The sequence below is a fragment of the Gorilla gorilla genome, chromosome 4 (assembly GCF_029281585.2).
Source record: "Gorilla gorilla gorilla isolate KB3781 chromosome 4, NHGRI_mGorGor1-v2.1_pri, whole genome shotgun sequence".
In the NCBI taxonomy this organism is placed as follows: domain Eukaryota; kingdom Metazoa; phylum Chordata; class Mammalia; order Primates; family Hominidae; genus Gorilla; species Gorilla gorilla.
This window is the reverse complement of record NC_073228.2, coordinates 150,119,017-150,135,573: the sequence shown is the minus strand read 5'-3', so window position 1 is coordinate 150,135,573 and position 16,557 is coordinate 150,119,017. Positions and strand designations below refer to the sequence as shown.

At 38.0% G+C, this 16,557-nt stretch overlaps 1 protein-coding gene across 4 annotated transcripts in view; it reads right to left on the bottom strand.

Annotated features, from left to right (window-relative positions):
- Window positions 1-16,557, bottom strand: part of RBM27 (RNA binding motif protein 27) — an 85,372-nt gene that overhangs the window by 20,351 nt on the left and 48,464 nt on the right. For all 4 annotated transcript variants that reach the window (XM_004042756.4, XM_019028374.3, XM_019028376.3 and 1 more), the window contains 6 exons: window positions 13,515-13,664; window positions 9,966-10,110; window positions 7,979-8,132; window positions 7,071-7,367; window positions 5,236-5,376; window positions 1,100-1,219 (listed from right to left, as the gene is read on the bottom strand). In XM_004042756.4, the coding sequence (XP_004042804.1) occupies window positions 1,100-1,219; window positions 5,236-5,376; window positions 7,071-7,367; window positions 7,979-8,132; window positions 9,966-10,110; window positions 13,515-13,664 (1,007 nt within the window). The remainder of the gene's footprint in view (window positions 1-1,099; window positions 1,220-5,235; window positions 5,377-7,070; window positions 7,368-7,978; window positions 8,133-9,965; window positions 10,111-13,514; window positions 13,665-16,557) is intronic.

The window sequence follows — 16,557 nt, the reverse complement described above, 5'->3', positions numbered from 1 at the left end:
TTTAAAAATGTGAGGCTAGGCATGGTGGCTCAACTTGTAATCCTAGCATTTTGGGAGGCTGAGGTGGTAGGAATGCTTGAGTCCAGCCTCGGCAACAGAATGAGACCCTGTCTCTACAAAAAAATGAACAAAATTAGCCAGGGCATGGTGGCACATGCCTACTCAGCTACTCAGAAGGCTAAGGTGGGAGGGTCATTTGAGCCTGGGACATCAAGGCTGCACTGGGCCATGATCACGACACTGCACTCAACGTGAGTGACAGAGTGAGAACTTGTCTCAAAGAAAAGAAAAGAAAAAAGTGACATGCAGCTATAGGTTAGAAATTATAGAGTAGGCCGGGCATAGTGGCTCACACCTGTAATCCCAGCACTTTGGGAAGCCGAGGCAGGTGGATCACCTGAGGTCGGGAGTTCAAGACTAGCCTGACCAACATGGAGAAAATCCATCTCTACTAAAAATACAAAATTAGCCAGGGGTGGTGGCGCATGCCTGTAATCCCAGCTACTCTGGAGGCTGAGGCAGGAGAATCTTGAACCCAGGAGGCGGAGGTTGCAGTGAGCCAAGACCACACCATTGCACTCCAGCCTGGGCAACAAGAGCAAAACTCCGTCTCAAAAAAAAAGAAAAAAGAAATAAGAGAGTAAAATCTATGGATTTCACCAGGAAAATTTTGCCTCCCACCCTCCTGTTAAATCTCTAATTATACTGGGATAGTACATATAAATATCTATTTAATTTGGAAAACCCTATGTGAACTTAACAGGATGACAATGAAACTCAGAACTGAATCATATAGATAATAATTACAAAAGTCTTATATTTTATATGAATCATTATCTACCTAGGAATTAAAAAAAGAAAATAAACACTAGAATTGGAGGGAATAATAGTGTATTAAAAAAAAATTCTGAATGGCAATTGTGAAACATTTTTTCTGTATGTCCATCTTTTTTTTCCAAGTTTACATTAGAGAAGAAGCTAAATAAGCATTATGATGTTATGCCCTGACAACATGAACTGATTTAAAAGTGATAATGTAACCACTTAAAAATTCAAGGCATCTTTTCTTCTGTAAGGCAAGAAGAATCAAGACTGTTACCTGTTTTTTTTTAAGCACTTCTTGAACATCATGAGATTTAGACCCTGAACAGAGCTTTGAAGGTGTCTTTAAGTTTGAGGAGCTGTAAATCATTTTTGGATGGCCTGGAGTTGAAAATATCTAAAAAATAAAGAAAAAAAAAGCACACACAAATATAATTATATCTTAGAAATGCTTAGAATACTTTTTTAGAAAGGATGCATATATTTCTACTCTTCTTAGGAGTTAAATTTTCCTTTTACATTTAAAAACTTCATTATAAAATCCAGTTCTTTATGCATAAATTTGTCACCCAAAAGATAAAAACAGCCTAAGTGCCCTTCTGTTAAACACAATTTCACAAAACACCAACATCAGACAAAGGTGCTCCTGTGACCATAACAGATCAAGACAAAAGCAAGACCAATCCCTAATCATGACTGAACAGAGACAAAAATATGAATGCTATCCAAACTATAAAATGACTAAACATCTGTTTATCCTGGTAATGACTGCCGCTTCTTTACCACTTACTGCTTTAGCCTCATTCCAGGTAAGATTTAGTAAGATATCCTATCATAGAATTTATGCCTGTTTCCTTAAATCCTTCTAAATCATCTAACTTAGCCAAAATCCTAAAATAAGTCCTTTTGGCATCCAGTTTCATTGTGTATACCTCTCACTGAATAACAAGTTGAATTTGTTTGGCTACAGGTGGTATCTGGCTGGAGGGTATTTCACAAGTTGTTTTTCGTAAGTGAAGTGCCAAATAAAAACTCTTGTTTCCAGTAACTGAAAAATCCTTCTAAGTATTAAGCTACGTTCTTTTTTTAAAGTTTTCCTTTCTTCCTTTTTTTTAAAGATAAGGTCTCACTCTGCTACCCAGGCTAGCGTACAGAGGTGCAATCACGGCTTGCTGCGCCTCAATCTCTTGGGCTCAATCCCACCTCAGCTTCCGGAGTAGCTGGGGCTATAGGTGCGAACCTGCAAGCCTAGCTGGTTTCTTTTCTTTTTTGTAGAGATAGGGTCTCTCTATGTTGTCTAGGCTGGTCTCAAACTCCTAGGCTCAAGTGATCCTCCCACCTCAGCCTCCCAAAGTGCTAGGATTAGAGGTGTGAGCCACTGCACCCGTCTTTTTAAAAACTTCTTAATTAACTTTGAATAATATAAGAGATATAGAAAATAATATGAAGAAATCCATGGAAAATTCAATCACATAAATAATATATCCAAATGTAAGACTTCTCTCAATCACCACAACACTTAATTATCATCGAAATTAAACTAGTTTACACAGGAAAGTCCTGCATGTGCCATAATATTCACCTCTCCAGTTCCAGCTTATAATATTCTAAACAATTTCCCCCCATTTGAAATGGGATCTATTAAAGTCCATGTAAGTGCAACTTGTTACATCTCTTTACAGTCTCCTTTACTTCATAGTTTCCCTCTCTGTCTCTTGCTTTTCATTGCAAATTGTTTGTTGAAGAAACCAGGTCACTCATCCAGTAGTACTCCCCCATAGGATTCTGTGGTACCCTTGAAGATGTCCCTCTGTCCCCCAAATTTCTTTTAAATTAGTGGGTAGATCTAGAGGCCTGATCAGATTTGTTTTTCTCTTTGACAGGACTCTAGTAATCTTTGACACCCTCCTTAGTTTCTGGTTTGATACCGTATTCTAGGCTCATCTGCAGTACTGCCAGTCTCAGGTCTGGAGACAGCTATTTCTTCAAGGATCCCTGGGTCCCTTTGAGTGCTAGGGATGCTCAATGACTGGGCTGGTCATTATTTCCAGACCTTTTCAGTGAATAGAATTGGGAAATGTTTCGGGAATATTTTGTTGCCTTTTTTTTTCCCCACTTAAGATAAAATACAACCTGAGTTAATACGGATAGTTTCTATTCAAATGCAGGACTACAGGGTATTTACTTAGTCTTATTTATCTTCTATCTCTCTTTTCAACCACACTGAAAATCTGAGTTGTCAAGGACATCAGCGTAATTCCTCATTTGATTTACCCTACAATGCTCACAGATGGGTTTCAGGATATCAACATTGTCAACAATATGATTAGAAAGAGCTTTCTTTAAATTGTTTTTTGTCCTCAGGTATATCACATTAGGAATATATCATCAAATCACTGTTTCAAAGCACTCAATGCAGATATGCTAGTTCATGTGTTTCACTTTTCTTTTCACTTTTTAGGGATTACTTCTATTTCATTTAATTTTACTTTATAATTACATTCAGAATTTATTTACATGGTTCCGAGTTAAATCTACAAAACAAGACGTAATCAAAAGTCATCTAGCTTCTTCTATACTTGCCATAACCACAGGATTTAAATAATATGAATTATCTTTTTGGTTTTTTTCCTGTTAAAAGCAAATACTTCTCTGTGTTCAGTGCCTCTACTTTTTCACACCAGCGGTAGTCAACTATGTATTTTTTCTTCCATTTTGCTTTTTTACTTAATATATTCTGATAATCACTCCATGGTACATATAAAAATATTCTTCACTCTTTATATAGTTGTATATTTACTGTGTAGATATACTACATTTGCAGTAACCAGTCCCCTACAGATGGGTATTTGGGTTGTTTCCAGTCTTTTGTTATTAAAAAGAGTATATCATTACTAGCCTTGCACATATGTCTTTCCATATTTTGGCTGGTATACCTTTGACATAGATTCTTAGAAGGAAGATAACTAGTTTTGTAATGCATATGCATAATTTTTGCAGATACTGTACTGCCAAATTTCCTTTCATGAGGGTTGTATCATTTAGACTTTCAATCAGCATCTAAATCTCAGATCCATTTGGAATTTATACTGGTTTATGATATAATTAAAAAAAAAGGATCAGATCTTATTTCACCTTTTCCCTACTGGCTATCCAGTCATCCCAATACTATTTATCAACATGTCTATAACTTCCCCACTGATCTGTTCCACTTTGTTATTATATAATAAACTCCTATTTGCAACTGAGTCTATTTCTAGATTTTCTATTCTGTTCCACTAGTCTGTCTATTCATGAGTCATTATCAGGTTGTTTCAGTTACAGAAGCTATATAGTATTTTTGGGATAGCAGTTTTCTTTGCTTTCCCTTTTTTTTTTTTTTTTTTAGCTCTCTTTGTAATAATCACCATGCTCAAGAGTTATAGTATAGATATATTACTAAAAATAAATTACTTAAAACATATTTCAAAGTTTGGTTTTTTACTATGACAGAATACCCTTCACTAAATTCTTAAAGATGAAATTAAAGAAATTAATAAAGACACTTTTCTATTAATAAGTATCTAAAATTCACCGGGCGCAGTGGCTCACGCCTGTAGTCCAGCACTCTGGGGTGGATCACCTAAGGTCGGAGTTCCAGACCAGCCTGACCAACATGGAGAAACCCCATCTCCACTAAAAATACAAAATCAGCTGGGCATGGTGGCGCATGCCTGTAATCTCAGCTACTCAGGAGGCTGAGGCAGCAGAATCGCTTGAACCCAGGAGGTGGAGGTTGTGGTGAGCCGAGATTGTGCCATTGCACTCCAGCCTGGGCAACAAGAGCAAAATTCTGTCTCAAAAAACAAACAAACAAACAAACAAACAAACAAATAAATATCTAAAATTCTCAAATTCCTACTTAACTTGGTTTTTGTTTTTTGTGTGTTTTTTTTTTTTGAGACAGAGTCTTGCTCTGTCATCCAAGCTGCAGTGCAATGGTACGACCTTGGCTCACTGCAACCTCCTCCTTCCGGGTTCAAGTGATTCTCGTGCCTCAGCCTCCCGGGTAGCTGGGATTACAGGTGTCTGCCACCACGCCCAGCTAATTTTTTGTATTTTTAGTAGAGAGGGGGTTTCGCCATTTTGGCCAGGCTGGTCTCAAACTCCTGACCTCAGGTGATCCACTCACCCAGGCTTCCCAAAGTGCTGGGATTACAGGTGTGAGCCACCACGCCCAGCCTCCTACTTAACTTTGAATAGGAAAAAAATTTCACTAGCAAATTTCTGACTGAAACATGGAAACTAGAGAGGTATACCTGCCACACTTAGGTTAACTGTCACAACTGTCTTGACTGTCTGAATGATAACTGATTTATTCTGTTAATTCACTGAATGATTCTAAATATATCTGAAGCTCCCAAAAATGCATACCTGGCAATCTTCTCCAGCACCACCAGACTGATTCAACAAATGTGATGCATCACTCTGGTTACCACCTGCATGTCCAAGACGATGTTTAACAGGAACTTTGTTAAGAACATATGCACCTGATGTCTGTGGTTTGCTCATCATCTGCATATACAAAATAAACACTTATGTGGCAGAAGTTTAAAAACATGCCTAGAAATGGTACAAATTTAAGATGATTACTCTAGGGAAGAAGATAAGAAAATGGGAACGGGAAGGTGCTTCAATTATCCGTAAGGTTTTATTTTTTAAGGGCACTGGTGAATATACAAATGATAGATTATTCATACTTTTTGGGATGTCTAAAACATATCACAACAAAATGCATGCACCTACACACAAAAAAACCGTTAATTATTTTTTAATGTTTCCTCTAGTATGCAATGCTCTGAAAGAATTAGAGGGTCTTGGCTGGGCACAGTGGCTCACACATATAATCCCAGCACTTTGGGAGGCGAAGGTGGGTGGATCACCTGAGGTCAGGAGTTCAAGACCAGCCTGGCCAACATGGTGAAACCCCGTCTCTACTAAAAATACAAAAATTGGGCAGGCGTGGTGGCATGCACCTGTAGTCGCAGCTACTCAGGAGGCTGAGGCAGGAGAATAGCCTGAACCCAGGAGGCAGAGGTTGCAGTGAACCAAGACTGCGCCACTGCACTCTAGCCTGAATGACGACAAAGCAGGACTGTCTCAAAAAAAAAAAAAAAAAGGAAAAAAGAAGAAGAAAAGAATTAGGGGGTCTTAACTGACAGTGGCTTAATATGAATAACTGTGAAATGATCACCTCAAAAACATAATGCGATCTTGGGCTGTACTAACAGAACATGTTTAATGATCACCATGAAGGTGATAGTATGAACTCTTTTCTACACTATTCATCCAACATCTAGGGGAAGCATTCACCTTTGGGCCCTTACATGAAGTGGGATACAAACATAACTGAAAGAGAATTTAGATGCAAATGAGCAGGATGACAAATGGAGTTGACGCCATGTACTGTAAGGAATACTTTTTAAAAATCTGACTATTTAATCTAAGCATGAGATTATCTAGGTCAATCTCTGAATGGCTCTGATGTGTGGTAGTTTGTTGTTTTGTTTTTTCCTTCCTTCATCTATTCAATCAAATATGTTTTGAGCAATATGTACCAGACATTGTTTTAGGCACTAGGGTTAGAATGGACACAACAGGCAAAATTCCAATTCTCTTGGAGCTTCTATTCCCATTTTTAGAAGGAACATATAACTTTTTTACATGGGAAAAAGGAGGGCAAATGGGTAGACACAAAAAAGACTGACTCTAAAACAAAATAAAGAAATAACTCTACAGTCAAAGTTGCTCTGTGGTAGATGCTTATTATACTTTAGGGTGCATAACAATAACTTAAGAGTACTTGTTAAACATGTATATTTATAGGCCCCATATCTAGAGACTGACTCTACAGAGGTTTGAGAAGCTGAAGCTCAGGAATTTGCACCCAGGTAAGTGATTCTGATGTAAAATAGCAGGTCTCAAACTTTAAGGTATGTAAGAATCACCAGGAGAGCTTGTTAAAACACAAATCCTTGGGCCCCACCCATAGGGATTCTGATTCAGTAGGATGGAGTATGGCTCAAGAATCTGCAATTTTTCCCCCCAAGAATCTGCATTTCTATAAGATCCCAGGAGATCAGATGCTACTGGTCTGCAGTTCAAATTAAGAGTAGCTCTTCTGTAGAAGACCCAAGGACCAGGAATTGAAAAATACTGATCTAGAGGGTGTAACTAAAAGACCTTTAATTCCCAGTGAACGAGATTACCTTCTGGATACCTCCGTGCACTGTTGAAGGAGCAGACTGGGCCACTAGCACCTGCTGCTGATGAAGATGCTGTGGCAGGTGATGGTGCTGCTGTGAGAGGTGACTAAGTGTTTGCTGTTGTTGCAGGAGCAGCTGTGCTGAGGACTGTAGTGTCGGTTGCTCATTATTTTCCCTATGCCACAAGACTCGAATGAATCGGTTGTTTAGAACTGCTTCTGTGCTAGAAATGGCTTTCCTGGCCTCCTCATTGGTAAGATATTGGATTAGGGCTGCTTCTGGGTCACCCTTAAAAGCAACCTTGAAGAAAATAAAACAATATAAATTCCCAAAAACAGAAAATAGTTAAATAAATTATGACCCACTGCTATGTAATGAATGTTTTCCCCAAAATACACATGTTAAAGCCCTAAACTCCAACATTACTGTTTTAGAGATAGAGCTTTTAGGATGTAATTAAGGTTAAATGAGGTCACAAAGGTGCATCCTAATGAATAGTATCGGTGGCCTTAAAAGAAGAGAAAGAGATCTGCCCTGACCCCCTCTTTCTCTTTCTCTGTCTGCCATGTGAGAACACGAGAAGCCAACCATCTGCAAGCCAGGAAGACAGCACTCCCTAGGAAATGAATCATCAAGCACCTTGATCTTGGACTTCCCAGTCTCCAAAACTGTGAGGCTACCCATTCTCTTTCAGGAAGAGATTGCAGAAAAGAACCAAATGAATTCACAAGAACAAACATGGTTTAACAAGTCCATCATAAAAGTGGGTATATAGATATATGGTGGCATTTACAGCACTTAGCAGAGATGATCAGAATAACCACTGACTCATTTAAACAAGGTGAGCTGATAGAAATATTCCCAAGACCCATAAAATGCCTGGATTCTGTCACTGACATAACCACATTTACCTGGATATTAACAATAGTTCCAAATTTGCTGAAGTGTTCATTGAGCTTGGTAATGTTGTTCAATTCCTGAGGGATTTTCTTGACTTCTAATTTGGTGTTTGTATACTGATTCTTTCGTAAGAACCCTGGTTTATTTTGATTGTTATTTCCTTGCCTAAAAGGAAGATTAATACATCTTGGTTAATTCTCCTACTTCATGCCTAGCAAAGAGATATAACCACATAGAATTCAGGTTTATAATTTTTTTAAGTGCCTTTTGTGGCTGGGCGTGGTGGCTCCACCTATAATCCCAGAAAACTTCTTCAAAATCCTATGAAACATTATATTCAAAATTCAAACCACAGAAAATACATAAGCATCCAGAAACAGGTTACAGGCTGAGCGAAGTAGCTCATGCCTGTAACGCCAGCACTCTGAGAGGCCAAAGCAGGAGGACTGCTTGAGCCCAGGGGTTCCAGACCAGTCTGGGGAACACAGTAAGACCACATCTCTATGTAATAAATTAACTGATTGATTAATTTGTTTAAAGTTCCTTTTGTGAGCCCTTAACATTCTTCAGAAATTACTAAGCAATTTTCACATTATTCTTTTTTTTTTTTGTAGACGGAGTCTCACTCATTCACCCAGGCTGGAGTGCCGTGGCACGATCTCGGCCCACTGCAACCTCCACCTCCCAAGTTCAAGTGATTCTCCTGCCTCAGCTTCCTGAGTATCTGGGATTACAGGTGCATGCCACCACGCACGACTAATTTTTGTATTCTTAGTACAGACAAGGTTTCACCATGTTGGCCAGGCTGGTCTCGAACTCCTGGCGTTGGTGATCTACCCGTCTCGGCCTCCCAAAGTGCTGGGATTACAGGTGTGAGCCACTACGCCCGGCCAACATTATTCTTATTACATGAGAATAGAAAAGGTGAACAGCAATAGATTACAAAAAGAAAAGGCCCAACTAACACTTAAAATCATATGCTAAATAGATCTACCATAAAGATCTACCACAAAGATCTACCACAATTATCAAAGACTCTAACATCATTAAATGAAGGCTAGAACACCACCTTTTTTTTTTTTTTTTTTTTTTGAGACAGAGTTTTGTTCTTTTTGCCCAGACTGGAGTGCAATGGTGCAATCTCAACTCACTGCAACCTCCACCTCCCAGGTTCCAGTGATTCTCCTGCCTCAGCCTCCCAAGTTGCTGGGATTACAGGCACGTGCCACCACACCTGGCTAATTTTGTATTTTGGGTTTCTCCATTTTGGTCAGGCTGGTCTCGAACTCCTGACCTCAAGTGATCCACCCGCCTTGGCCTCCCAAAGAGCTGGGATTACAGGCGTGAGCCACTGTGCCCAGCTAGAACATCATCTTTAATGGCATATTTTCAACTTCTGCAAGGGTACTAAGCTTTTTTTTCCACCATTGATTTCATTTTTTTCTTCTTTTCTATCCATTGCTAGTGTCTCAGTAATTTCTAATATTGGGTTAGGCGTAGAAATAGGTAGGTACGAATTAGAAATACCTATTATGGGCTGGATGTGGTAGCTCACACCTGTAATCCCAGCACCTTGGGAGGCCAAGGTGGGTGGATCACCTGAGGTCAGGAGTTTGAGACCAGCCTGACTAACAAGGTGAAACCCCATCTCCACTAAAAATACAAAAAAATTAGGTGGGCATGGTGGCTGGCACCTGTAATCTCAACTACTCAGGAGGCTGGGACAAGAGAATCACTTCAACCCAGGAGGCAGAGGTTGAGGTGAGCTGAGATTATACCATTGCACTCCAGCCTGGGTGACTACGTCTTTAAAAAAAAAACTATTATAAATATTGTTAACTTTTTAATTTTTACAACATTCTAAAGATGTCTCCTGAAACCCTAACTTCAAGAAACCTAGTTTGAAAATCATTAATTAATGACAAATCTTATTTTTATGAATTTACCAATGCAAACGACAATAACAATTAGATGCTACTAATTAGCAAATTATCTTACTTTCCCAGCCAAGGTTTCTTTGTGAGTGGCCCTTCCAAACCACTCATAGCTCTTTTTCGACTATCTGGTTCAAGAACTACTCTGGTTATGTTGCTATTAATCGAAACAGGAACTGGTGGTTCAGTCTGGATCACAATATTAGCAGCTGTTGGAAACAAAAATTGAAATTACTGAGTTTTTCAGGAGTCTCAATGATTAATATATTTAGTCTAAAAGCTAAAAACTACTATGAATAGCTCAACTACTATCATTTCTCTTTTAGAAATGCCTAACAGAAGAAAAAGTTACAAATGCCTTTTTCTATAAAAAATAGAAATCCATGTTTCAAAACTCAAAGTTAACCTCGATGTAATAATTGACTCAAGCATGGATGATCAATAGATGAAAAAAATATTGGTGAAAGGTTGCTGGAAAACAAGATATTTATGGTGCCAAAGTACCACTCCAAAAATTACATTTACAATGGAGAGCTCTGGGCCAGGCACGGTGGCTCACGCCTGTAATTCCAGCACTTTGGGAGGCCGAGGCGGGCGGATCACCTGAGGTCGGGAGTTCGAGACCAGCCTGACCAACATAGGGAAACCCCATCTCTACTAAAAATACAAAAAAATTAGCCAGACATGGTGGTGCATGCCTGTAATCCCAGCTACTCGGGAGGCTGAGGCAGGAGAATCGCTTGAACCCAGGAGATGGAGGTTGTGGTGAGCCGAGATTGTGCCATTGCACTCCAGCCTGGGCAACAAGAGTGAAACTCAGTCTCATAAAGAAACCAAAAAAAAAAAAAACAAAAACAAAAACAATGGAGAGCTCCAACAATGATCACCTTATACAAGCAATCAAACTTAGCACCATTAATGGACATTATTTGCCTCCTGGTATGATTCAACAAGAAGTTCACCAAATCATAAGGATTACATATTATTATGGAATTATGGTTTTATGTGTGGCAATAATACTGTGCTTATATAGGACTGTCTTATTCTTAGATATAAGGTAAAGGACTTAAAGTTTCACAATGTCTACCACTTAATTTCAAGAGATTCAACAAAAAAATGTGAGTGGAGAGAAGAAAGAGAAGAGAGAGTACACAAGAGAGCATTCATGCCCAAAGGTAGTAAAATATTACTGGTAAATCTAAATGAAGGCATTCAGATGTTCACTGTGTTTCTTTTGATTTTCCACAGGTTTAAAGTTGGGAAGAAAATCCAAAGCCAATACTATAAATTGGCAGAAATACTCTAAGAATCTGTCCTTACAATAAATAACCTGTGGGTAGGAAGACGTGTACTGAACAAAACAGAAATTAACAACACAAAACTATGCCTATTAAATCTTGAGTATTTCTCTTAACTTTAGCAACTCCACCAAGCAAAGAATAACCCAGAGCTGAATGCTGGGGTAGGTATATGGTTAGGAGTTGGTACATTTGATTTCATCTTTGTCAGGGAAATTATGATGTAAAGATTCATTCACTTAACGTTTAGCTATTTTACAGCTCAGCAACTATGGCAGACCTTGGGTATACACTGGTGAATTAAATAGACATGATCCTTGCTCTTGCGGGACTTGTGTTTTCAGAAGGCTAATGAAGAAGATAGCAACTGCGATGGCATAAAGCATTCTAGAGTTTGAGATGCCATTATGTTCTCCTTAAATAGTTTTTATCATTACCAGCTAACATTGCCTAATGCTTTTTTTTAATTAATTTTTTTTAATTTAATGAAGTGTGTCATATTAAAGGAAGGAAGTCACTAAAGGTTAAGTGACTTACCCAAGACAACAAAGAAATCTTGTTGTATACACCACATGACTTCTCCTCTGAATTCTAGTTCTGCCACTTAACAGCTGTGTGACTTTGGGCAAGTTCTTTAAACCTCTCTAAGCCTCAGTGTTTTTACTTGTAAAAGGAGAATAAAAATAGAAATATGAGAGACAATAACATATATATGAGGCTGGGTGCAGTGGCTCATGCCTGTAACACCAGCACTTTGGGAGGCCGAGGTGGGATCTGGATCACCTGAGGTCAGGAGTCAAGACCAGCCTGACCAATATGGTGAAACCTCGTCTCTACTAAAAATACAAAAATTAGCAGGGTTGTGGTGGTGCACACCTGTAATCCCAGCTACTCAGGAGGCTGAGGTGGGAGAATCGCTTGAACCCAGGAGGCGGAGGTTGCAGTGAGCCGAGATCGTGCCACTGCACTCCAGCATAGGTGACAGAAGGAGACCCTGTCTCAAAAAATATATATACAAATAATATATATAAAATATATATAAATTATATAAAAATATATATAAAATATATAAAAATAATATATATAAAATATATATAAATAATATATATATAAAATATATATATGAGAAGGCATTTGGTGTAGTCTTCAAACAAAACCTGTTATTCTTATAGTGGTAATAGTGTTATTAACAGCAGGAAAAAAGAATTAATAAAGCTAGGATAGAAAGGAAGAACAGGAAAATGCTAGGCTGGGCATGGTGGCTCACACCTGTAATACCAGCACTTTGAGAGGCCAAGGTAGGCGGATAACCTCAGGTCAGGAGTTCAAGACCAGCCTGGCCAACATGGTGAAACCCCGTCTATACTAAAAATACAAAAATTAGCCAGGCATGGTGGCACATGCTTATAATCTCAGCTACTCAGGAGACAGAGGTAGGAGAATCCCTTGAACCTGGGAGGCAGAGGTTGCAGTGAGTCAGGATCGCGCCACTGCACTCCAACCTGTGCAACAGAGCCAGACTCCATTTCAAAAAAAAAAAAGAAGAAGAAGAAAAAAAGGAAAAGAAAGGAAGAAAAGGAAAATGTTTGCCAGATGATTAAATTAATCAAAAAACTATTGTGTCTGTGCAGTCCATGGCCAGTCACTCATGTTGAAATTATATATTGGAAATTCATAATAGTTAAAAAAAAACTGGAATCTCATCAAACTAACCATCATTAACCAACCTTTTTAGTGGGGGAGTAGGTAGGAGGTTATCAGCCATATTAAAGGTAAATGCTTGCATTTAATCTTGGTTTTGTTTCATTTTTAAGGTTTATTCCTAAGTTTTGTAAAGGTCCTAACTTAAAGATGTAATTATAAGTGTTAAAAATTATCAAATAATTGTATTGTAACATTTTAGATTCTCAATATAATTAGTGTGATGCATAGCTCTTAGGATACAAAGCAGGTCCTTCAATGATCAGTTCTTTGAGGGCAGGGGATCAGTAATTTCATCTTTCTATACACAATATCTAACACAGTGCCTAGCAACAAAACTAAAACAGCCTAAAGTCCTACCAAAAGAAGCAGTTAAATAATATTAGTATGATTTGTATTTAAAAACAAATATAGCCTAACTATAGCTTTAAAATAAAATTTGGAGATAAAGTTATTTAAAAACATCTGAGATTAATACATAGCACCCTCCAAAGAGATGATATATAGTAATTTGGACCTTAATTTCCTCAAGCTAGGCCAGAAATGCAAATGTAATAACTATATCCAACTATTGCATAACACTTAGCATCAGAAAAAGTTCAAGGTATTCTCACCTCTTGGATTTGCATCCATATCTCCAGATGTTAGGCCAATCAGATTGGGACGCTGCGTCTGAGTTCTTGAAAAGAACTGTCTGTACTGAGATCTACCAGAACTAGTAATACTAGGAGCTTCTGGGTTGTAACCATCTGGTTCATATGTATCTGAGGGAAAACAAAGCAACAAAACACACAACAAATCAGAGAGAGGTTAAACCATCTCTCATTGTTATAAAATAAACAACTGCTTAAAAAACATATATTCTCCAACAAATACATCAACCTACAGTCACCTCTCAGTATCTGTGAGGGACTGGTTCCAGGACCCTCCCGCAGATATAAAAATGCACAAATGTTCAAGACTTTTATATAAAATAGGGTGGTGGTATTTGCATATAACCTAGGTAAATCCTCTTGTATACTCTAAAACATCTCTAGGTTAATTATAATATATAATATAAATGCTACGTAAGTAGCTGTTATGGATATTGTTTTTAAAACTTGCATGCCTTTTAATTATTGTACTGGCTTTTTTTTTATTTTTATTTTTTTCCTGAATATTTTCGATCTGTAGTTGGTTGAATCTGCAGATGTGGAACCTGAGGTGAAGGGATGACTGTATTTCTCTTTGTGTTACAGTATCTAGACACACCTTTTGAAACTGAAAAAAAAAAAATGCTCCTATTACAGAATATAGATATATGCATCCATTCTTAAATACTGATATTTTCAGATTCACTCACCTACTCATTTCTACTGTATATATTAATTACCTAATCCAAATGTCAATGCACATTTTTTTTCTAATTTTAAAAAAACGGAGATGGGGTCTCACTATCTCGCCCAGGCTGGTCTTGAACTCCTGGGCTTCAGCCATCTGCCCACCTCAGTCTCCCAAACTGTTGGCATTACAGGTGTGAGTCACTGTGCCCAGCCCGATGCACATTTGTTAATACAAATTTTCACATACACAAACACCATATGTGAAGGATTGAGTTTCCTCTGTTATCCATCATATCTCCAATTTCTAGGTACCTTTTTAATTGAGGTGAAAAGAAAATGTATTCATTTGGTTATGTACACTTCTTCAAACTAGAGTGACAACAGCTGGTTTCACACATAAACCATATTTCAAATAAAAAAGCGCACACGCGCACATACACGTCAGTCACTTCTATGATTTACAGTATAGAAGTGATTCAGAATATAAGATCAGCAAATTATCCTCATTTAGGGGATCTTCCTGGCCACTACAGGCATTTGAGTCAACGGCCAATAAGCAGCACAACTAGGATTCAGAAGTCCTCAATCCAGAAAACGTCTCACCCCCAATACTCTTAGACTAAACCTCTCCCATGAATATTGTGCTCCTCCTAACTTCATATTCACAAGCTAATTTCCTTCTTGCACAAAACATCCACAAGCTACAATGAGGCAATAATAATAAAATGCCATTAAAGCACAGGTGATTCTGAGATATCTAATATAAGAACTAGAACTGCTGGTTGGCATTCCTTCTCTTCCTCCCACCCCCATTTTTCCCCTTTTTTCAGGTTTTGAAAACAGCTCATGGAATTACACAAAAAAAGGCATCACTAGATTAAGAACTGTCTCCCTCTAATAAAATGTTAAATGATGTTGAAAATTAATCATTTGGGGCATCTGTACTGTCCTCCTCAGAGAACGATGGCACAGAAATTTTAATAAATTATTATCACAATGACATTCCTATTAGAGATTTTTTATTTCATTCCTAAGGCTTGCATTCAGTCTCAAAGTTTCCTGATGATGATCAATAAAACCAAATAATTGGGCTGGGCGCAGTGGCTCACGCCTGTAATTCCAGCACTTTGGGAGGCCAAGGTGGGCAGATCACGAGGTCAGGAGTTCGAGACCAGCCTGACCAACATGGTGAAACCCCGTCTCCACTAAAAATACAAAAATTAGCCGGGCTTGGTGATGCACGCCTGTAATCCCAGCTACTCAGGAGGCTGAGGCAGGAGAATCGCTTGGACCCTGGAGGTGGAGGTTGCAGTGAGCCAAGATCACGCCATTGCACTCCAGGCACTCCAGCCTAGGCAGCAGAGAGAGACTCTGTCTCAAAAATAAAAAAATAAATAAATAAAAACAAATAATTTTGCCTCAATGGTTACAGGACTATGATTATAGTTATCTGCCAAAGAGTATTTTGGGGGCTTCATACTTAATTATTTTAGCTTTTGTTCTAACTCCTCTCTTTATAATTTTTTTGTCTCTTTAAGACAACTAAAGACAGTATTTAATCATGAGCATTCCCTCCTGATGGAAACACACTGTAATGATATGTCTAGCTTAAAAGTAAATCTAACATAGTTGCTTATTAAATTTCAATGTGTTTAAGGATGATACAGTTTGAAAATGATATGTAAAGTAACAGCTTCCCTGCTTATGCCAACTCTAAAAATTACATGCAATATAACATACAAAATGCATACTGCTTTATCTTTTTAAAAAAGGATTAGCAAATTATAATTAAAAAGTTTTCAGTTACCACTTGGCACTACTGACAGAAAATCTCCTACAGTTAAGACTGCAGAAAGTTTTAAAGAAGTTACATAATCAAATGACCTTGTGCCATAAATCCTGGGAATACACAGAACACCAATTAACTTAAAAGCCCTTTAGTTAATTATGAGAATAAGATCCAAAGGCAAAGTGAGAAAGGGTTAAAAACACCTCATGAAACACCCACAAAGCATTCCACAGATCCTTCAAAATATGTATGTCAATAGGAGAAAAGAGTTTTTAAGAATTGCTACATTATGCACACATACAAGGGGCAAAAGGGGAAAAAGGATATGATCGGCAAGAAACCAGATGTTTATTTTTGTTTTGTTTTAAGGAAAAATTAACCTAGTTTATTACAGTGTATAACTAATTAGAAAACATTCAAGTAGATATTATCTTTCTATCTACCTGATTAGAAACTAGCTCAAGGAACTAGCATCACTTTGTTACCGAGGCACTGAACGTAAATATAGAGGACACCAGAGATGACAGATACACAGGAGGCCTAATC